The sequence below is a fragment of the Tamandua tetradactyla genome, chromosome 16 (genome assembly GCF_023851605.1).
Source record: "Tamandua tetradactyla isolate mTamTet1 chromosome 16, mTamTet1.pri, whole genome shotgun sequence".
Classification (NCBI taxonomy): domain Eukaryota; kingdom Metazoa; phylum Chordata; class Mammalia; order Pilosa; family Myrmecophagidae; genus Tamandua; species Tamandua tetradactyla.
In genome coordinates this window covers 22,389,063-22,411,862 of record NC_135342.1, presented here as the reverse complement: position 1 = coordinate 22,411,862, position 22,800 = coordinate 22,389,063, and the positions used below count along the sequence as shown (strand labels likewise).

The window sequence follows — 22,800 nt, the reverse complement described above, 5'->3', positions numbered from 1 at the left end:
CTAACCATATAGGTCCGTCTCCCTCTTGGCAGATCTCTTAAGAACCCGGCCTCTCTTTTCACACCATAATTCACATCACAGAGCGCTTTGTGTTTGACTTACAGGGCTAATTCTCATCCATCATTGTCTTTAATATAGCACTCCACAGGGCACATACTAGTAGTGGCTCTGAGGTCAGGGCTGAATTTGGAGCTCTGGATGCCATAGCCCAACTTCTTTTTATGGTACCAGACTGACAGCAGGAGAAGGAATAGGGCTGAGGTTCAATCCAGAAACATTCTGCTTATCCAGTCCTGGCATATATCAACAGCATCTATCCAAGCTCTCTTCCTGGGGCTGTTGGGCCTGATTAGAAGTTGGATTAGGAGGAGTTGGCCTCAGCTAGTTCTTCAGCCCCACTGGCCATCTTTTCCTTCCTTGAATGTGCTCCCTCCTACCTGGACGTAGGAATGAATTCCCCCATCCTGGGATCCTACCAGACTGTCATCCTTTTTTTTTTTTTTTTTTGATATCACTTTTTTTTTTATCACTTTTTTTTATTAATTAAAAAAAGAATTAACAAAACAATTAGAAATCATTCCAATCTACATGTACAATCAGTAATTCTTAATAACATCACATAGTTGCATATTCATCATTTCTTAGTACATTTGCATCGATTTAGAAAAAGAAATAAAAAGACAACAGAATAAGAATTAAAACAATAATAGAAAGAAAAAAAAAACAAAAACAAAAAACCTATACCTCACATGCAGCTTCATTCAGTGTTTTAACATAATTGCATTACAATTGGGTAGTATTGTGCTGTCCATTTCTGAGTTTTTATATCCAGTCCCGTTGTACAGCCAGACTGTCATCCTTTTGATGTCACTCTGCATGCTACCTCCTCAAAGAAGTTTTCCTGACCCTAAAAACCAAGCCTCCATCTATAAGCGAGTGTGCTGTCTCTGCTTTTGGAACTAATGATCGTGCCCACCTCATCAGGATGCTGAACAGACATGGTGACACATAGGTAGGGAGTGTTCTGTGTGGTACTAGGCACATAGTTAGCCTTCATTGTTATTGTGCTCCAGCCACATTTCACTTTCCTGGGGTGCCGGGCTCTCTTCTCTTGCCTTGGATCCAGGACTGAAGCTCTCTTCCTAGCCTTTGTCTGGCTCACTGCTGCTTGTCCAGCAGGTCTCAGGTTGACTCCCTTCTACAAGAAGTGTTTCCTGTTGTTTCCTGCTAGTGCAGATAGTGATAGCTGGCCCTGCTGAAATGTTCCCCTGGAGCTACCATTGGTGCTTTATCTGCCTCCCCACAAGCCTGTGAGGTAGATCCTCCTATCTCCATGAGGGCATGGGGTTCAGGGAGACTGGCTCCTGTCCGTGGTCACGTCTCTGGAGAGATTCAGAGCTAGGACTTGAACACAGGCAGTTTAGCTCTAGGGTCCCACATCCTGTCGTAGCGTGTGGTACGGAGTGACTCCATGAGGAGTCTGCTGGAAAGACCAGATTATCAGAGAGGCCTTTTTGCTTTCCTGTGGGGCGGGAGAGAATGCGGGGCTCAAGGCTTTGTTATAGCTGTACGTCCTCTGCCACTGTAAGTCACTGGCCACAAGGGCGAGCCCACCCCTCCAAAAACAGAAGGAAAGATGGATGAAGTCACATCTGTCCTCTGCAGGTATTTTACCACAGATTGGAGCATTTCCTCAGGACCACTGAGTCCTTTACCTTTGTAGTATCTCACTGAATCAATGCAGTAACCCTAGGGGTAGGTATTATCATCCTGCAGGCCCAGGAAAGAACTGGGAGGAGAGCCCAGGTCCAACTGTAGTGGAGGGGCAGGCCAGGGTGCTGTGGTGATAGCCTTCCAGCTTCTAGAGGCAAATGGTCTTGCCCTTTCATTCTGGTTTGCTCTGAGTCCTCTCATCCCATCCTTCTAACCCCTTTTGGCTCCTAGCATATCCTTTTTAGGGTACTCATCCTTTAGTTCTGGTCCATCCATGGTTCCCCTATGCCTCTTTCTCTGGAGTGTGATGGGGACCACAGCCTGGTATTAAAATCCAATTTCAGGAGCAGGCAGTTCTCCCCAACTCATCTTTACCTCTGTCTTCTTCTCAAGTCACCACCCCTTTCCCTTCTCATGTGTCCTAACTCTGAGGTTTACTTTTTCTCCTTTATGCCAATTTTGAGCACATAATATATCTCAACCTGGACTAAACCCTTTATATACATTATCTTAGTAACTTTTCACAACAGTCCTCTGTAGCCTTTTTTTTTGTTTTTTTTTTTTTTTTTACATGGGCAGGCACCGGGAATCGAACCCGGGTCCTCGGGCTTGGCAGGCTCGCATTCTTACCTGCTGAGCCACTGCGGCCCACCCCTCTTGAGTCTTTTTACAGCTGAGAAAACTCAAAGAGATGAAGTGTGTTGCAGAGGGCTTCTCAGTTACCTAATTGATCGGAGCCCAGGACAGTCTGACCACAGAGCCACTGAAACTAACCACTCCTTGACCTGATTGTTCAGTAGTTTCCTGTCGAGTGTCTGCTATGTAAACCGACCTGAGCATGGTCCAAGCCTAACTGAAACTTAACGGCTTGTGAAAGAAGCAAATGTGAGACAAATCATCTTCTAGGTAGATGTGAAAGTCTAGCTCTTCAAGGTGCTTGGAAGGGGGAAACATGGTGCTGCAAGAAGTAGGCTGCCTCCTAGGGAGGGGAGGAAGGGGAAGTCTGCGGTGATGCTGTTGGGCCTGAACCCACCCTTCCATTGGGATATAAGATGCTTGATTTCCTCACAACCACAGACACACGCACTGCTGGAACCTTGGCTTGTTCACTGCAGTTAAGGAAAGGGAAGGAATCAGGAGGGACATACTTAGGCATGCGCATACGAGATCCAGCTCATGGCAGGTCTAGCCATTCTTTAGCTCCTAGTGGAAATGAAGCCACGATTGACTTCAGGGAGCCCGAGGCTGTGTGGGGAGAAGCCCTGTAGACACATGAAATCGGACCAGCAGTGGCAGCTGGGGTTGGGATCTGTTTTTCAGCCCTGCCCAGGTTTGATACCCAGTTCTGACAGGAGTTTTAGGATTTGTGGGCCACTGCAGATATTTAACTCCCTGACCCACAGTTTCTTTGTTCAACGATAATAATAAAGAATCCCTGCCTGATAGAGCTGTTCTGAGGATTCAGTAAGACTGTGCCTACAGTTTGACTGGGTACACAAGAAGTGCTTAATAAATGGGGATGGCTGTTGATAACTCAGACCAGTTTAAGGCTACCTGGCTCAAGAGCTAAGGATGATTCATATCCTGCCAGGTGCTGCAGGCTTCTCCCAGGCATTCCCAGCCATGTCTCATCTGATCTGAGGGGGGTGTTGTTTCCCCAGAGAACCATTCCAGCCACTTGGACATCCTTCCATGTTCCACAGTGAATGTTCTCTTCCTCACTGTGTGGCCTCTGCTTGTTCTGTTTCCCCTGCCTCTCCCTAATTCCTGGTTATCCTTGAGGTCTCAGCTTTCATACAACTTTATACTCAGCAGTAGCCTCCTGTCTTCTCCTAAGATAATAGGAATCACCCTCATCATTACTCCTTTGGCATCTGTCTTCCCTGTGGGGCAGCAGGACACCTTGTCCTGCTCAGGGCTTTGTACAAAGCAGGTGCTCAAATATTTGTTGAATGAGTCAGTCTGGGCTCTCAGGGGGAGCTAGACTGGAGTGGAGAGAGCATTGAAGCATGTAGAGCAGTTTACCAGGTGACAGGGGAACGAGGCACTTTAATTCTAGTGAAGAGCAGAGATGTGGTAGAAATGGCAATAGCTAGTGTTGTTTGTTTATTTAAATTTGAAAATTCTTTTTTTAATACCAAAAAACACCAAATGCCAACATTCTTTTGATCATTCCGTTCTACATATATAATCAGTAATTCACAATATCATCACGTAATTGCATATTCATCATGATAATTTCTTAGAACATTTGCATCTATTCAGAAAAAGAAATAAAAAGAAAACAGAAAAAAATTTATACATAACATACCCTTACCCCTTGCTTTCATTGATCACTAGCATTTCAAACTAAATTTATTTTAACATTTGTTCCCCCTATTATTTATTTTTTTCCATATGTTCTACTCGTCTGTTGACAAGATAGATAAAAGGAGTATCAGACACAAGGTTTTCACAATCACACAGTCACATTGCAAAAACTATATCATTATACAATCATCTTCAAGAAACATGGCTACTGGGAACACAGCTCTACATTTTCAGGCAGTTCCGTCCAGCCTCTCCGTTACATTTTGACTAACAAGATGATACCTATTTAATGCATAAGAATAACCTCCAGGATAACCTCTCCACTCTGTTTGGAATCTCTCAGTCATTGACGCTTTGTCTCCTTTCACTCTTCCCCCTTTTGGTCGAGAAGGTTTTCTCAATCCCTTGATGCCAAGTCACAGCTCATTCTAGGGATTTTCTCAATCCCTTGATGCTGAGTCTCAGCTCATCATAGGATTTCTGTCCCACGTTACCAGGAAGGTCCACACCCCTGGGAGTCATGTCCCACGTAGACAGGAAAAGGGTGGTAAGTTTGCTTGTTGTGTTGGCTGGAGAGAGAGGCCACATCTGAGCAACAAAAGAGGTTCTCTTGGGGGTGACTCTTAGGCCTAATTTTAAGTAGGCTTGACCTATCCTTTGTGGGTTAAGTTTCATATGAACAAACCCCAAGACTAGGGGCTCAGCCTATAGCTTTGTTTGTCCACACTGCTTGTGAGAATATCAAGAATTCAACTTGGGGAAGTTGAATTTTCCCCCGTTATCACCATTCCCCAAAGGGGGCTTTACAAATCCTTTTTTATTCACTGTTCAAATCACTCTGGGATTTATTGGGGCATCACTCTGGACAAACCCATAAAATCTCATGTCCTACTCAAGGTTCTATGTACTTATGGTGTTCAATTAAGCTGTCTACATAAGTTATATTAGGAAATGCACTAGTCAAAATATAAATTTTGTACCAAATAAACATTTTTTGCTAGCTTTGTTTTGGGCATTTGCTATCTGACTTACAGGTTCTGTGCCAGACGTGTCTTTGAACCTTGCCACATTCCCTGGAGGTAGTCTCCATTTCACAGATGCAAAAGAGGAGAATTCAAGTGGGAAAGTCACTTTCCCAGGGTCACCCAGCAAGAGATTTGAACCCAGGCACTCTTTTTGGAGTCCATAACCTTAAGCTCTATTTTGGGTGGCTTCCTTGGTGAGGGTGGGGGTCAGTAGAGAGCCCGTTTGGCTGACTGGAGGGCAGCATCTGGGCACTTGGGTGGCTGTGGAAAAAATGAGGAAATCAGAGGAGGGGAAGTCTGTGGCCAGACTGGGGTGGCCTGGAAGGCCAGGATGAAGAGCTTGGGCCTGTGATGAAAATAAAAATAATAGCTAGCAATTCTTGAGCACTTACTAACTGCCACTTTACTGAGGCAGTTAATCTTTTTTGAACTTTTTTTTTATTGTGTAGTATAACACACATACAAAGCAAAGAAATAAAAACACAATAGTTTTCAAAGCACTCTTCAAAAAGTGGTTACAGGACAGATCCCAGAGTTTGTCATGGACTATCATACGATCCTCTCATATTTTTCCTTCTAGCTCCTCCACAATATAGGAGGCTAGAGGGCTTAAATACTTTATCATCACAGTCGACTTTTTTTTCCTTCTTTTTTTTTTTGTGAGCAATAACATATATACAGAAAAGCTATAAATTTCAAAGCACAGCACCACAGTTAGTTGTAGAACATATTTCAGAGTTTGACATGGGTTACAGTTTCACAATTTTAGGTTTTTACTTCTAGCTGCTCTAAAATACTGGAGACTAAAAGAGATAACCATTTAATGATTCAGCATTCATAGTCATTTGTTGTTTTCTATGTATAATTCCACCATCACCCTTGATCTTTCCATACCTCTCTTTGGGGTTGTTTGGGCTCTGGCAATTCTAAATTTTTGATATTGGAAGGGTCTGTCACTAATATGGGGTAGGGAGATGGAACCATCTGATGTTCTGGAGAGGCTGGGCTAGGTTTCAGGACTTATCTGGACCAGGGACCCATCTGGATGGTTGTAGGTTTCTAGCAAGTTACTCTAGTGCCTGGAACCCTTGTGGAATCTTATAAATTGCCCTAGATGTTCTTTAGGATTGGCTGGAATGATCCTGTTTGGGGGTTGGCAGGTTATGATAGGTAGCAAGGTCTACCTGAAGCTTGTGTAAGAGCAACCTCCAGAGTAGCCTCTCGACTCTATTTGAACTCTGTCTGCCACTGATACTTTAGTAATTATGCTTCTTTTCCCCTTTTGGTCAGGATGTAATTGTTGATATCATGGTACCAGGTCTGTATTCATCCCTGGGAGCCATCTCCCACATCACCAGGGAGACTTTCACCCTGGATGTTTTGTCCCACGTAGGGGGGAGGGCAGTGATTTCACTTGCAGAGTTGAACTTAGAGACTGAGGCCACATCTGAGCAACAACAGAGGTCCTCCAGAAGTAACTCTTAGGCATACCTATAGGTAGTCTAAACTGCTCCACTACCTCAGTAAGCTTCACAAGAGTAAGCCTCATGATCGAGGATATGGCCTATTGATTTGGATATCCCTAAAGTTTGACACAGTATCAGGGAATTCCCTGATGGTAAGGTTTAATAGTTCCATAGTCTTTCTCCCATCCCTCAGGAAACTTTGCCAATATTTTTTGAATATCTGCTTAATATACTCTAGGATGTTTTCCAGGCATTGCAATAATCTATACAGTATTAAAGGGTCTCTTTCTTATTCTGTGCTTCTTATGTTTCAGTTGTTCAAATGAGTTATACAGATAGGTTGAATTAGATTATGCACTACAAAAAATTTCAGTTCCAGATCAAATAAATCTTTCTTCCATTGGTCTCAGAGAGTTTGTGTGGTTCTAAAATATAGTCACTGTCTTCCTTATCCCTATGTTCTGAATTACTTTAACCCCAACCTGTTCGTCTTTGTTCTTATTGCAGGTTATATATATAAACCAGCCTCTCAAAATCCAGAAATAATTACCACTCCGGACTTAATGTGCTGCTCTAAAAGCTTGCAATCTAGCCCCTGTTTTCTTATAAGCATTTTCTAAAGGTGACCATACCATTGTTGTTTTTTTGTTTCTGGCTTATTTTGTCTCACCAAATGTCCCACATGTTCACTCACATTGTTGCATGCCTCACCACATTGTTCCTTTTTGTAGCAGCACAACCTTTGGTCATGAGTGTACACCATGGTTCGCCAATCTACTTTTCCACCAGTGCATCCTTCAGCCACCTGCATTCATCAGACATCATGTAGAGGGCCCAAAGTCCACAGTCCATCAATATTCTCAATTTTAGATAATTTCAGTGTTCCCAAAGACAGAAAACTAATAAACACACCCTCACCAAATAGGAAATCGAAACTTCCGCTTAACTCTTGTCTCTCACCCCATTATTTATCTCTGCTGTTGCTGTGGTAGTGCTGATGGTTTCCTTTTGAACATAGCTCATAGCATGCAATAGCAGTTTTCCCCCCGTACCTGGACTTAAACACTCTTTATACAAGAATCATATCTTTGAGGTAATTCTTACAAGAACTCATTCATATTTCTAGTGTGAGTTGGTGGGACATGTGGGTCTATACAACCGCTTTCAATCTTGTTCATCCTCAATATGGTAATATTACTTCTAGACCCACTAGAGGATCACCTTCGCTCCTATCCGCTTACATTGGAGTTCAGCCTCATTAGCTAACGGTCCACCCATCTCTAGCTTCTATGTATCTCTGAGTCCCCTATATTCTGTATTATAAGCCTCTGGTTATACCTTTATGCTGGTCATAATAGTGGAGTCGTACAGTATCTGTCCTTTTGTGTCTGGCTAATTTCACTCAGCATTATGTCCTCAAGGCTCATCCATCTTGTCATGTGCTTCAGGACATCATTTTGTCTTAACTGCTGCATAATATTCCATCATATGTATATACCACGTTTTTTTGAGCCACTCTTCTGTTGATGGGCGTTTGGTTTGTTTCCATCTTTTGGTGATTGTGAGTAATGCTGCTATGAACATTGGTGTGCAAATGTCTGTTTGTGTCGTTGCTTTTAGCTTTTCTGGGTATATACCAGGTAGTGCTATTGCTGGGTCATAGGACAGCTCGATATTCCATTTGCTAAGGAACTGCCAAACTGTCTCCCATAGTGGCTGCACCATTATACATTCCCATCAGTAGTGCAGAAGTGTCCCAGTTTCTCCACATCCTCTCCAACATTTATAGTTTCCTGTTTGTTTAATAGCAGCCATTCTTATAGGTGTGAGGTGGTATCTCACTGTAGTCTTGATCTGCATTTCCTTTATAGCCAGTAAAAATGAGCATCTCTTCATGTGCTTTTGAGCCATCTTAATTTGCTCTTCAGAAAAATGCCTATCCATATCTTTAGCCCATTTTATAATTGGACTGTTTGTTCTTTTGTTGTTGAGTTGTATAATTTCTTTGTATATACAGGAAATCAAACCTTTGTCTGATATGTGATTTCCAAATATTTTCTCCCATTGAGCTGACTCTTCACCTTTTTGACAAAGTCTTTTGAGGTGCAGAAGCATTTGACTTTGAGGAGTTCCCATTTATCTATTTTTTTCTTTTGTTGCTTGTGCTTTGGGTGTAAGGTTTAGGAAGCTGCCTCCTAGTACTAGGTCTTGAAGATGTTTCCCTACATGTTCTTCTAGAAGCTTTATGGTGCTAGTTCTTTTTTTTAGGTGTTTGATCCACTTTGAGTTAATTTTTGAGTGGGGTTTAAGATAGGGGTCCTCTTTCATTCTCTTGGCTATTGATATCCAGTTCTTCCATGCCCAATTATTGAAAAGACTATTTTGTCCCAGTTCAGAGGATTTGAGGGCCTTGTCAAAAATCAATTGACCATAGATTTGGTGGTCTATTTCTGTACTCTCGATTCGATTTCATTGGTCAATGCTTCTGTCTTTGTGCCAGTACCATGCTGTTTCGACCACTGTGGCTTTATAATAGGTTTTAAAGTCAGGGAGTGTTAATCCTCCCTCTTTGTTATTCTTTTTTAAGGATGCTTTTAGCTATTCAGAGTCTCTTTCCCTTCCAGATGAATTTGATAGTTAGCTTTTCCAAATCTTCAAAATAAGTTGTTGGAATTTTGATTGGTACTGTGTTGAATCTGTAGATCAGTTTGGGGAGAATTGACATCTTAATTATATTTAGCCTTCCTATCCATGAGCGGGGAATGTCTTTCCACCTATTTAGCTCTCCTTTGCTTTCTTTTAGCAATGTTATGTAGTTTTCTGTCTCCAAGTCCTTTATGTCCCTATTTCATTTCTAAGTACTCAATTCTTTGAGTTGCTATTTTGAATGGAATTTTTTCCTTAACTGACTTCTCAGCTAGGTCATTGCTTGTGTATAGAAATGTTACTGATTTTTGCACATTAATATTCTATCCCACCACCTTGCTGAATTTGTTTATTAGCTCAAGTAACTTTGCTGTAGATTTCTCAGGATCTTCCAAGTATAGTTATCCGCAAATAATGAGAGTTTTACTTCTTCCTTTCCAATTTGGATGCCTTTTATTTCTTTGTCCTGCCTGATTGCTCTAGCTAGAATTTCTATCACAATGTTGAATAATAGTGGTGACAGTGGGCATCCTTATCTTGTACCTGATCTTAGGGGGAAGGCTTTCAGCCTCTCTCCATTGAGTGCAATGCTGGCTATCGGTTGTTCATATATTCCCATTATCATATTGAGGTAGTTACCTTTTATTCCTATCTTTTGGAGTGTTTTTATTGGAAAAGGATGCTGAATTTTGTTGAATCCTTTTTCAGCATCAATCGAGATGATCATGTGATTATTCCCTTTTGATTTGTTAATGTGCTATATTACATTAGTTGATTTCCTTGTGTTGAACTATCCTTGCATTCCTAGTATAAACCTCACTTGGTCATTTAATGTGCTTTAATGTGCCATTGGATTCGATTTACTAATATTTTATTGAGAATTTTTGCATCTATTTCATTAGGGAGATTAGCCAGTAGTTTTCCTTTCTTACAGCATCTTTGCCCGGTTTTGGTATTAAATGATATAGGCTTCATAAAATGTGTTAGGTAGAGTTTCTTTTTCCTCAGTTTTTTGGGAAAATTTGAGCAGGATTCGTCTTAGTTCTTTCTGCAATGTATGATACAATTCCCCTGTGAAGCCATCTGGCCCTGGGCTTTTCTTTGTAGGAAGACTTTGATGACTAATCTTTTCTTGTGATTGGTTCGTTGAAATCTTCTATTTCTTCCTAAGTCAGTGTAGCTTGTTTGTGTGTCTTCAGGAATTTGTCCATTTCATCTAAGCTGTCTAGTTTATTGGCATATAGTTCATAGTATCCTCTTATGAGGTCTTTTATTTCTTCAGGGTCTGTGGTAATAACGCACCCCTTATTTCTCGTTTTGTTTATTTGCATCCTCTCTCTTTTTTTCTTTGTCAGTCTTGCTAGTGGCCTATCAATTTTATTGATTTTTCTCAAAGAAACAAGTTTTGGTTTTATTGATTTTTTTCTATTGTTCTCTTGTTCACCCATTCATTTATCTCTGCTTTAATCCTTTTTATTTCTCTTCTGTTTGCTTCAAGGTTGGTTTGCTGTTCTTTCTCAAGTTCCCCTAGGTTTGCTGGTAAGTCCTCGATTTTGTTCTTTCTTGATTTTTAATATGGACATTTAAGGCAATAAATTTCCCTCTCAGCACAGTCTTTGCCACATCCCATATATTCTGATAAGTTGCATTCTCATTTTCATTCATCTCTAGATAGCTACTGATTTCTCTAGCAATTTATTCTTTGACCCATTGGTTGTTTAAGAGTGTGTTATTTAATCTCCATGTATTTGTGAATGTTCTTGTTCTTTGGTGGTTATTGAGATCGAGCTTCATCCCATTGTGATCAGAGAAAGTGCTTTGAATAATTTCCCAGCATATGATCTATCCTGGAGAATGTTCCGTGAACACTAGAGAAGAATGTATTCCTTGTGCTTTGGGATGCAATGAACTATATATGTCTGTTAGGTCTAATTCATTTATCAAGTTAACTTCTCTATTTCCTTGTTGATCTTCTGTCTGGTTGTTCTATCTATAGAGGAGAGTGATGTATTGAAGTCTCCTACTATTATTGTTGAAACATCTATCACTACCTTCAGTTTTGCCAATGTCTGTCTCATGTACTTTGGAGCTCCTTGATTGGGAGCATAAATATTCATGATTGTTATATCTTCTTGGTGAATTGACCCTTTAATAAGTATATAGTATCCTTCTTTGTCTCGTATGATGTGTTTACATTTAAAGTCTATTTTGTCTGATATTAGTATAGTCCTGCTTTCTTTTGGTTTACAGTTTGTGTGGAAAATCTTTTTCTATCCTTTCACTTTCAATTTGTATCCCTGGGTCTAAGATGAGTCTCTTGTAAGCAGCATATAGCTGGATTATATTTCTTAATTCATTCTGCCAATCTGTATCTTTTAATTGGTAAGTTTAGTCCATTAACATTCAAAGTTATTACTGAAAAGGCATTTCTTGATTCCACCATCATATCTTTTTTATTTTGTCAGATCTATATATTCTTTCCCCTCTTTTTCTTTGTATTATTTAAATTACCCTTAGTGGTATTCTTTAATTCTGTGTCCTCCTCCAGACCTCCCTCTCCTGTTTTTTTTCAGCCGGCAGAACTCCTTTTAGTATTTCTTTTTTTTTTTTAACATGGGCAGGCACCGGGAATCGAACCTGGGTCCTCGGGCATGGCAGGCAAGCACTCTTACCTGCTGAGCCACCGTGGCCCCTTTTAGTATTTCTTGTAGGGCCTGTCTCTTGCTGACAAATTCTTTCAGGACTTCTTTGTCTGTGAAAACTCTAATCTCTCCTTCAATTTTGAAGGACAATTTGGCTGGGTACAGAATACTTGACTGAAAGTCTTTCTCTTTCAGGATATTGAATGTATCATACCACAAGGCAGTTAATCTGTATAACAACCCTTTGGTTTTTTTTTTTTTTCATGGGCAGGCGCTAGGAATTGAACCCAGATGTCTGGCACGGCAGGTGAGAACTCTGCCTGCTGAGCCACTGTGGCCAGCCTTATAACAACCCTTTGGGATCTTATTATTTTGGTCCCAATTTTACAGGTGAGCAAATGAGACTCGAAGTAACATACCCGAGGTCACCTGACAAGAAGATGGTGGAATGGGGACTCAGACACTGCGAATCTGGTCCCAGAGTCCGACACCGGGGCTGTAGTGGCTTAATTACAGTGCTGTCCTGCCTGCTGGCATGGGCAGAGCCAGGTGGACCCTCAGAGCTGCTCCTGATGTGGGTATCTGGTTTGTCCCTCTCTCCCCAGCACACCCAGCAGCAGCAGCAGTTCCCATCCCTGGATGACAAGCCCCAGTTCCCAGGTGCCTCAGCAGAGTTTATAGACAAGCTAGAATTCATCCAGCCCAATGTCATCTCTGGAATCCCCATCTACCGCGTCATGGACCGGCAGGGCCAGATCATCAACCCCAGTGAGGACCCCCAGGTGAGAGGCTGCCTCTTCCACCCCTCCCACAGCCCTCCCTTTCCCATTTCCTCTCCATGTTCCCGACTACCTCATGTCTGTTGCCTCCCTCTCCAGCTGCCCAAGGAGAAGGTGCTGAAGTTCTACAAGAGTATGACTCTGCTCAACACAATGGACCGCATCCTCTATGAGTCCCAGCGACAGGTGTGTGGGGACAGGCCTGAGAGGGGGCTTGTAACCTACTGGCGTTTGGGCCGAAGGACAAGCCCCCAAGGAGGAGAGAGTGGAATAGAGATCTTTTTCTTGGGTTCTCAGAGTTCTTGGTGTTTTGCCAGGGGCTCCGGAGGAAGAGTTGAAAGGGGTCCTGCCCAAGAGCAGAGGCTGGACCAGATAACTAAGAATACTGATTATGTTTCTGGGTCAGGGCTCAGCTGTGCTAGGAGAGGGCAGGCAGAAGATAGGGTGGCCCTTCCTTCCAGGAAGCTCACAGTGCATCTGAGAGGCAGAATAGACCCACAGTGCTTCTTGGAGTGTAGAAGCATGCCAAATGTGCTGTATCCTTAGCAGTCCCTAGTATTAAGGACAAAGCCCTGGTTAAACCAAGCCAATAAGAGAGGGAATTTATTCATGAATAACTGAAAGTCCAGAGGGCCACTCTAGGACCAGGGGCTCAAAAGGAGTTACCATAGTTGGTTTCTCTCTCAGCACCCGTTCTCTACTTTCCTTTTCCTTGGCTTCCCTCATTCTCATATGCAATAATATTCTGCAAGCCCCACGTTCAAGGACAGGCAGCAAAGAGAAGGGGCTCCAGTACAGGCTCTGTAGCCTGACTGTAAGATTTAAGTCCTGACTCTGCCCCCTCTCTAGCTTTGTGACCCTAGGAAAGTTGCATAACCTCACAATTCTTTACTTTTCTCATCTGTTAAGATGTGACTCCTAACTTCACAGTACCTCACAAGGTTGCTGAGAGGGTTAATGACTGCACATGTGATGGCCTTAGGAACAATACAACTGGCATTTAGCTCGCACTCAGTAAACTTTAGCTGTTATTGTTTCTTTGGAGCCTTTCAACCTAGCAGTTATTATTCTTTCTACTTAGCAGTGGAAGTGTTCCAGCTAAAGGCCCCTGACAGGTGCTCACTGGCCAAGCCTTTGGTCACAGACCTGCCCCAAACCAGTCACTGTGGCTGATTGGCCAGCCCTGGGTCATGTGCCCTCCCAGGAGCCTAGGGAGTAGAAGGGTGGAGTCCATCCTAGAGCGAGAGTGGGGGCCAGGTGGCTCCTGTTAGAAAAGGAGAGAATAATGTTGGGCAGGCAGGATCACAGATTTCCACCAAGCTGCTGGGTCAGAATTGGGGGTGGGGCTTGGGAATTTGCATTTTTATTACACCTCCAGGTGATTCCACTACAGAGTAAAGCGTGGGGCTCACCAGGTAGGGGACAGTACTGAGCAGATTCAAGCAGGCTGCCTGGTTGCTAACTCTTCCTCTCCCAGACCCACTCCTTAAAGGAGCACAATGTGTGGGTTCCCAGAGTAAGGGTAGTGTCTCCAGCCTGCCCAGAAACTCCACCTGGCTCCCATCATTCACAGGCATTGCTTGTAGTTTGAAGCAAAGTCTGGTCATTACTTCACAATTTGGTGCACTAGGCCCTTCATTTCCACTCTGTCTCCCCATTCCATTGAGACCTCGGCTCTCTCTGCTCCTCTCTGCACAGCCTCGGGGCCAGGCCAGGCCACACTACTCTCTTCCTCTCTCACAGGCGTTAGGCTCCTTCCTGCTTTGAGCCTTGGCTGTGCACACACGTGCTTTGGGATCCAACATGACTTGGGTTCCTGTCACAGCTGTGACTTTGGGCAAACAATTTTACTTATCTTTGCCTTCATTTCCTTGTGTGTAAAAAGATAGAACTCATCCAATAGGGTTGGAGTAGGAATTCTGGGAGACCCAGCATGTAAAGGCCCTAGCCTATTGACTGGTCTAGAGGAAGCCCTCAGTAAGATCAACTCATCCTTCAAGGTTCAGCCTTTGTTAGGAATTAGGTTTTTAGCTGCAAAGTAACAGCCCTACCCTTACTCCCCCCAAAAGCAGTGACTTAGAGTAATAGTTTTTTCCTCTTAGAAACCTGGAAGGAGGTATTCTGGGGCCACAGTGTCATTGGGTACCCCGAGTGTCTTTTTGTGTTTTTGTGATCTGTCATCCGAACTCTGGCTTCTAACTTGGAGGTTCCGCCATGGTCGAGTATAGTTGCTGGAACACTGTCCATCAACTTCCTACCTCATTCCAGGTAGGAAGTAGAAGGAAGGGGGAAGGTTAAACATGGCACATTTCAGCTGTCTTCCCCCATCCCCTCCTAAAGAACTTTCAAGGCACTTCCACCCAGTAACATCTGCTTATGTTTCATTGGTCACATCCTAACTGGGAAATAGTCTTTTAGGCTGAACATTTGCTGCCTGGGCTAGGATGAGATCCCTATGAACAAAAAGGAAGGGAGCTATGATACCAGTTAGGCAACCAGAAGCTTCTAGCAGGAGCCCAAGTACTGTTTCCTCAGGGGGCCCCTTTGAGACTCCTCCCTACAGCCAGCTTGAGCCCTGCCAGGTCCTCAGCCTCCAGCATTTACCTACTAACTTGGCACTGTAAGGTCAATTAACATTTTAATTGGCTCCTTACTTAGGAGAAAGCACTTGCTTATCTGTTTGCCCACAGCAACTGGAAAGCTTGGGATTCCTGAGATCTCTATCCCAAACTAAGTCTCTTAGCCCCAGATCTACTTTGCTTCTCATCCTGGATGTCCCACAACAAACTCAGCCTGTCCAAACCTCACCTCAGCATCTACCTTCCTATTCCTTTTCTAAATGAAGGGCACCACCATCCACCCATCCATCCAAACAGAAAACCTGCATCTCATCCCTGTTTCCTCCCTCCCCCTTGCTATCACTTTCTCCTCTCTCATTCACTGGGATTTCTAGATTTTTAGTTAAAAATGCACGTAGCACTCAGCAATGCCATCAAAAGCTCAAGGTCTTCCTGTCACCATTGGTGACTTGGCTTTCCACCTATGCTTGTTGCCTCATATTCACAAAATGTCTGCCACAGGTCCAGGCTTTTTCACTTTGTGCAAGTCAGTAATAAGGGAAGGGGAAGTGGCATCAGCTGCAGTGGTTCCTTCTATGAAGAAAGCAAATCCTTCCCCAGATGCCCCCAGCACTTCCACTTAAGTCTTTCACTAGAACCAAGTCCCATGGCCACCTCTGGCTGCAGGGGAGTCTGGGAACCTGAGTACTTGGAGTGGAGGTGGCTTGGGAAAAAGGGAGTTTGCCTGGGTACTGGTGTCGCCAGCCAGCATTGTTTGTTGCTACCAAGCCATGCTGCCAGCACCTATTACCTAGATCACTGTGCTCAGTCTCCATCTTCTCCTCACACGGTGGCCTAAGAAATGGTTTAACACAAGTCTGCTCATGTCACTCCTTTAGTGGAACTGTTGGCAAGTTACCATTGTTACCAAGGTCATTCCTTGCATAGCCTGGGTGCCCATGCCTCATCTCTCTTGACTCCTTCCACATTGTGTCTCAGCCCTTCTGACCTGGCGGCCTTTATGCTTTCTTCTGCCCAGAAACCCATTCTTCTCTACTTGCTCAGCTTAGGAAGTTCTCCATGATTGCCCTTCCATGGGGGCAGTCTCCTACTTTGGATTCCCCATCACACAGCCCCAATTGCTGTGGCCTCCTCTTCCCCCATTATGGATCTAAGCAGTCGTGCAGTTCCTGCATGGAGGCTGGAACCCCTGCATAGCATTCAGGAAGCATCTGTTGATTGAAGGAGTCATCAGAAAGTGGGCAGGATTTGGATGTTCTCTCATTGCCCAACATAACCGAGCCCGGGCCTGCACCCCTGCCCCTCCAGGGCCGGATCTCCTTCTACATGACCAACTACGGTGAGGAGGGGACGCATGTGGGGAGCGCGGCTGCCCTGGACAACACGGACCTGGTGTTTGGCCAGTACCGGGAGGCAGGTATGTCTGCCCATGCCCTAGCCCTGTGGCAACTGTCACAGTTAACCCTCTGCTGGGTGAGGGGCCTGAGGTTGGCAAGGCCAGGTTCCAGAGGCAGCCATTGTTCCTCAGCTGCCCTCATGATGCTGCACTCCCAGCATGTGGAAGGTGACCTGTGAGGTGGGGGAGTGCTGCCAGGAGCCAAGCCTTCAGTGATCTTCAAGGAAGAGGAGTTTTAAGTGGTAGCAGGTGTCAGACTAGAGCACTTATTCCCTGTGGGCCTGCAGTTTCCTGGTGCAAGTTAGAAACACCCGGGTGTTAGCCTGTGACTGTATTATTCACATCACCACCCCCTTCCAACCCTGTCCAGGACTCTCATGCAGGTGAACTGTGGATCCCATTGGGTGGAAGCCTGAGTCCAAGTTTAGCAGCAGTACCTGGGGACCCCGTTTCCTGCTTCAGCCAGAGCTCCCCCTCTTTTGTATACAGTGTGGCCACAGTCATGTGAATTTGTATTGTTTGTTCAAATGGGTATAACAAAAAAATACTAACAAAGTTTTATTTTAGAAGGGAATGTTGAAGTAGCGCTAAATCTTCCCTCGAAATGACCAAGAAAAGCATGATTTCAGATGGCCAGAGCAACCCTAAACTGTGCTTATGGGGCTGTCTCATGGCACATCCCTTTAGCTGGTACACACAAAAGCTCCTCAATTCCCTATTATAGGATTGCCCCTGAACTGTTTGAGTCTTGCATTGAGCTGGCTTTGATCCCCACCACTTAATAGTGGGGCGATTCAGGGCCAGTTAGAGGAGCACTCTGCACCTCCGTGTCCTCACCTGCCTGTGGGGTGGTGGTACTGCTGCCTCACAGGGCAGTCGCGAGGATTAACTGGGGAAGTATGGGAAAGTGCACAGACAGGGCTGGGCACGCAGGGAAGATATGAATCCTTGGCAAAAAATGTGACTGCCTGGTAGTGTGCTCCCTGTTAAACTTTCATCTGAAAGAAGGGACCTGCACTGAAGAAAGGCTTGGAAACCATAGCCTCAGCTGCTTGTGCACAGTGCTTCCCATTCTCAGAGCACTTCCATGGACCTTGTGACCCGTGCCGCAGCCCTAAGGTGGGGGTGCCAGGACTCCCCCTTTTCAAGTGGGGCAAAGAAAGTTGCAGCTTATCCCTAAGCCAGTCACGACCTCCTCTTGTGTTTGGACTTAGCAGGCAGAGCTGTGGCCCCCAGTGCACTTCTCTTTCATGATGAGATGGGCTTCCATGGGAGGTTTGTGTGAAGAAAGGCTTTTATTATTATAAACAGGTTCGAATAATTTCTTTATAGTCCAAAGTTTTAAACTAATGCCCTGTCCTTTTATTTAGCTAACATGATTTTTAAGGTATTTGAAATGATTGAAAATACTTGCAAATCAAAGTTTTTCATTAAAAAAAAAAGCTAGATTTCTGACTTTTTGTTTTCCCATGCATTTCTGGCTTCTTGTGAGAAACTGGACTGACTGGCAGGCATATGGGGCAGGCCTTGTGCTTTCCAGCCCAGCCCTGTGGGCATTCAAGTTTGCCTCCTCTGCTCTAAAACAGCCCCTTGCTGTGCAGACAGGGAAACAAGCCTCAACAGGAAGAGGTTTGCCCCAGGTCATCCACAGGGCTGGACTAACACCTCCCCCACTTTATTACCCCCCCAGGCTGACCTCTGCCCTTGCCCCCCAGGTGTGCTGATGTACCGGGGCTACCCCCTAGAACTGTTCATGTCCCAGTGCTATGGCAATGCGAACGACCCGGGCAAGGGACGCCAGATGCCTGTGCACTATGGCTGCAGGGAGCGCCACTTCGTCACCATCTCTTCTCCGCTGGCCACACAGATCCCTCAGGGTAAGGCCTTGTACCCTCAGACCAACAGCACACCCTGTTCAGGTCCCTAGCCCTTCTCCCTCTCTCCTGGGGCTTCCAGGTTGTCCCATTCTAAGCACTGGTCTGTACTCCAGACTTTCCCAACCTTTTTTGACTGGGACACTTCAGAGGGCTGGATCCTGCCTGACCACACTTTTTTTTTTTCCAAAGAGTGAAAGAGTTTATTACTAGGAGTACAGTAGGAGAGCAGATGGCCTATTGATCCAAAATCTGTTTTCCCCAAACTACAGTAATTCTGATAGTTTTATTAGAGAAAAGATGGGCAGAGTTTAGGATGATGATCACAGTGGCCCCAGATGATGTAATTAGAAGTGATCCAGTTATTAAGCATGTGCAGATTGATGACATGCTTAGTCACAGAATGAATGTAAGAAAGTGGCAGGATGAGGTATGGCTGACCACACTCTTGATTTCTCCAGATCATGCCCATCCCATCTGCCTGTCCATGCGCAAACCTGGCACCACGTGGTTGAGCATACCAGATGCTTGGCTCAGAACTTGTGCTTTGTCTTTATCATCCACTATGGCTCTCACAGTGGCCATGGGAGGCACATGCTATTATTTGCTATTTCCAATTTAAAGGGCAGGAAACTGAGGTCAAAGAAGGAAGTCACTTGCTAGCATTCTCATGCAGGTAGAGAAAAGAGCAAAACCCCAAATCCTGGACTGTGTGATTCCAGAGTCAAGGTTGGTAACCCTCACCGTGTCTGCTTCAGACCTCAGAGTAAAACAATCCTTCCTATGCTTACTTTAGAGGCCTTGAAGCCCGTGAGTCTTAGAGCAATCGGGATGGCTTCTTATACAAGGAAATGCTCAGGAAGGTGCCAGTGGGGGGATCCAGGCCTCTGGCCTTAGGCTCTGCCCTTGGGCCTGCAGTCTGGGTGAGGGGGCAGTCTGGGCTACTGAACTGCGGACAGGTCATGCCTCTTAGGCGGGTGCTGGGGAAGCTTTCTTGGAGGAGCTGAAGGTAGGTAGGATTCTCAGAAGGCTGGGTCCTGGCCCCAGTTGTCCATTCAGGTGGCTATAAAGTCACTCAGCAAATGAATGGAGTCTACTACTTCCTGGTTACTGTTCTGAAAAAAAAAAAACAGACCAAAGCCTCAGCCCTCGCAGTGCTGACACTGTGGTGGGGGATGGACAGCACCCAAGAGAAAAAAGTGAAACATAGTTTCTCAGGGTGACCAGTCCTTTGGAAATACAGCTGAGTGGTAATGGTGTGTGCTGGGGTCACAGGTGACATTTAAGTAAAGCCTAAGAGGGAGGAAGGTGGGGGATCTCTAGGCAGGAACCTGCTTGCAGGGGTGCAGATTATACACATCAGGGGTCCTGCCTGTGCCCTTCAACTTCCACTCAGTGAATGGAGGCCCTGGAGTAGAAGTAGTCTCTGCTGGGGATGATTTGGTGTAGCTCACATTTGAGAGTCCTCTGGCTGCCAGGTGAGTAGCAGACTGGGGAGTGGGTGGGGCAGGGGCCAGCGAGAAGTCTGCTTGGTAACTAGGCCAGAGAAGTGTAGAGGAGATGGTGAGGAGGGCGAGAGCCTAGCTAGGTTTCGAAGGTAGAGCATGTAGCTGTGGCATGGAAGGAAGTCAGGAGTCCAAAGTGACACTGAAGTTTTGAACCTGAGTAGCTGAGAGGATGCAGCTGCCATCTGCAAAGAGGGAGAAGCCAGGAGGTGGGGAGTGCAGATTCCCACTTAGAGCTCTGGGTCAGGTATATATGAGTGTGCATGAAAGTGTATTAGTGTATATGTAGGTGTGAGGTATGACGGTGTGTGAATGTGTGTGCATGAGTTGTATGTGAGAGTGTGTGCACCCATGCCCACTCCTGCTCTCTGCCTTCTCGTTCCCTTGCAGCGGTGGGGGCAGCCTATGCGGCCAAGCGGGCTAACACAAACAGGGTTGTCATCTGCTACTTTGGCGAAGGAGCGGCCAGTGAAGGGGATGCCCATGCTGGCTTCAACTTTGCTGCCACCCTTGAGTGTCCCATCATCTTCTTCTGCCGTAACAATGGCTACGCCATTTCCACGCCCACCTCGGAGCAGTACCGCGGGGATGGCATTGGTATGGACCCTGCCAGTGCACCCTCCTCAGCCCATGTCTCCCTATCCCTGATTGTCCCTGTTCTCCTCCCCTCCTGCCACTACTCGGCCCTTCTCTCCCCATGTCACCACCACCACCACCCCCATCTCTTCCTGTAGTGTTTGGCCCAAGGTTAGGTATGTAAGAGATAGCAAACAGACCTCTTCGGTTTGCTCTTTGCTCCTTTCCTCCCTCTACATGCCTTTCCTTCCCTCCCTTCCCCCTCTTCCCTCCTACCCCACCCAACTCATTTTCCCAATCTTCTCCGGGACCTGACTTGCCTTCTCTGTTCACACAGCAGCTCGAGGCCCTGGGTATGGCATCGTGTCAATCCGTGTGGACGGCAACGATGTGTTCGCTGTGTACAATGCCACGAGGGAGGCCCGGCGGCGGGCTGTGGCAGAGAACCAGCCCTTCCTCATTGAGGCCATGACCTACAGGTGCTGCCTCGGCATTGCTGCCCCCAGCCTTGACAGTCACTGTCTTCAACATCTCTTCTGCATTGGTTACTGTCCCTATAGCATGACCCTCTCACCCTGTTTCCTCCCCTTCCTTGCTTTTATTCCCCTCCCACCTTTCCCCTCCTGTCCGGTTCCCTCCCTCCTGATCCCCATCCCTGCAAGCCCAGTCTGACCCCATGACTCTCCCCCTGGACAGGATCGGGCACCACAGCACCAGTGATGACAGCTCAGCCTACCGCTCTGTGGACGAGGTCAATTACTGGGACAAGCAGGACCACCCTATCTCCCGGCTGAGGCACTACCTGCTGAGCCGTGGCTGGTGGGATGACGAGCAGGAAAAAGCCTGGAGGAAGCAGTCCCGCAAGAAGGTGAGGGCTGGTGGGGGCCAGTGCCCTGGGAGGGCGTTCTGGGGGAGTAGTGTTGGCGCATCATGGAGAGCTCTGGAGGGTGGAGATGCTGGGGTCTGGAGAACTCCTCTAAGCACGGCCCATGGAGCCTGAGCCACGCTCCCCTCTGCTGCATCCTCACCCTGTGTTCTTGGGTGAGTTTGTCCCTCTCTGCCCTCCACTTCCTCATCTGGGAAGAGGATGCTGGCGGTTCCCACTCTGGCTAGTTGCTGGAAGACCAGGTGACCTCACCCACTTGTGTGAGCATCCTGTGCGCCCTCGGGCAGTACAGCCCGACAGGAAGAGGAGTCCCAGGGGCAGGCAACATGGGCCCCTCACCATTTGTGGAGGGCAAGTCCTTCTTTGCTCCATGCCTTGGTTTCTTCACCTCCCAGCTTTCTATCTCTGAGGGCTCCTGAGAGGCTTAAACATATCCGTATATGTGGTGCAGGCCTGATCCCCACTAAGGATGGAGAGGCTGGGCTTGGAGTATGGGAACACGAAGGCTAACTTCTCCTTGCATACCCCCAGGTGATAGAGGCCTTTGAGCAGGCCGAGCGGAAGCCAAAGCCCCGCCTCAGCCTGCTCTTCTCTGATGTGTACCAGGAGATGCCTGCGGGGCTGCTCAGGCAGCAGGAGGCCCTGGCTCGGCACCTACAGGCCTACGGGGAGCATTACCCGCTGAAGCACTTTGAGAAGTGAGGCCCAGCCCACCCCTCAGCTTCCTCCCACTCCTCCAGAGGTGGCCCCCTCCAAGGGGGAGAGGAAAAGCTGGTGGGCCATTCCCTCCCCCAGCTAGCTCCTTAAAATACTCCAGGAGCCAGAGCAGTGGAGGAGACCAGAACTGGGTGGTTCCTGCTCCTCACCTGTTAAATTGGGGGTGGGATGGGGGCGGTGTTTGCAGCAGCCCCTCTCTCCTGCTGTTACAGTGCCTTCTCTCAGGCTGGGGAAGGACACCTCGGGGTTGGTCCATGGGATTTACACAAGGTGAGCAGCGGTCAGCAAACATAGTGAATAAACTATTTCTCTGCATTAGGCTCTGTGCCACCTCTTGTCTCTGTTTCCTGGATTTTTGGGGGTGGGGGAAAGCCCAGGATAACAGATTTAGGACCACCCCGGGCTCTCCATTTTAGAAAATAAGGCCGGGACCGTTGGGATATCTACTTCCCCCGGAAACTTTCGCAAGCTGGAGGGGCAGCCCCAGCAGATAGGAGGGGACAGGGGACCTCACGAGATAACTCCAGCAAGATGGGCAGGAGGCTCATGAGAGCTGGTCCCGCCCAGCACGTGTGGCAGGTCTAGTGTGAGTCAGGGCACGGTTGAGCTCTGCTGTCTAAACCATTCCAGGGCCCCAAAGATGCAAAAACAACTCCAGCTCTACAGAGTAGCAAACATACATATTG

The 22,800-nt window shown here is 46.2% G+C and overlaps 1 protein-coding gene across 4 annotated transcripts in view; it reads left to right on the top strand.

The window, feature by feature from the left end:
• BCKDHA (branched chain keto acid dehydrogenase E1 subunit alpha) overlaps positions 1-22,432 on the top strand; it is a 26,447-nt gene extending 4,015 nt beyond the window's left edge. For 2 of the 4 annotated variants that reach the window (XM_077131746.1, XM_077131750.1), the window contains exons 2-9: positions 12,408-12,584; positions 12,681-12,767; positions 16,469-16,577; positions 18,272-18,433; positions 20,326-20,532; positions 20,849-20,990; positions 21,208-21,379; positions 21,929-22,432. In XM_077131746.1, the coding sequence (XP_076987861.1) occupies positions 12,408-12,584; positions 12,681-12,767; positions 16,469-16,577; positions 18,272-18,433; positions 20,326-20,532; positions 20,849-20,990; positions 21,208-21,379; positions 21,929-22,099 (1,227 nt within the window). In that variant the 3' untranslated portion in view covers positions 22,100-22,432. The remainder of the gene's footprint in view (positions 1-12,407; positions 12,585-12,680; positions 12,768-16,468; positions 16,578-18,271; positions 18,434-20,325; positions 20,533-20,848; positions 20,991-21,207; positions 21,380-21,928) is intronic. The other 2 variants (XM_077131749.1, XM_077131748.1) reach the window with 2 other exon arrangements.
• Positions 22,433-22,800: the final 368 nt, after the last annotated feature.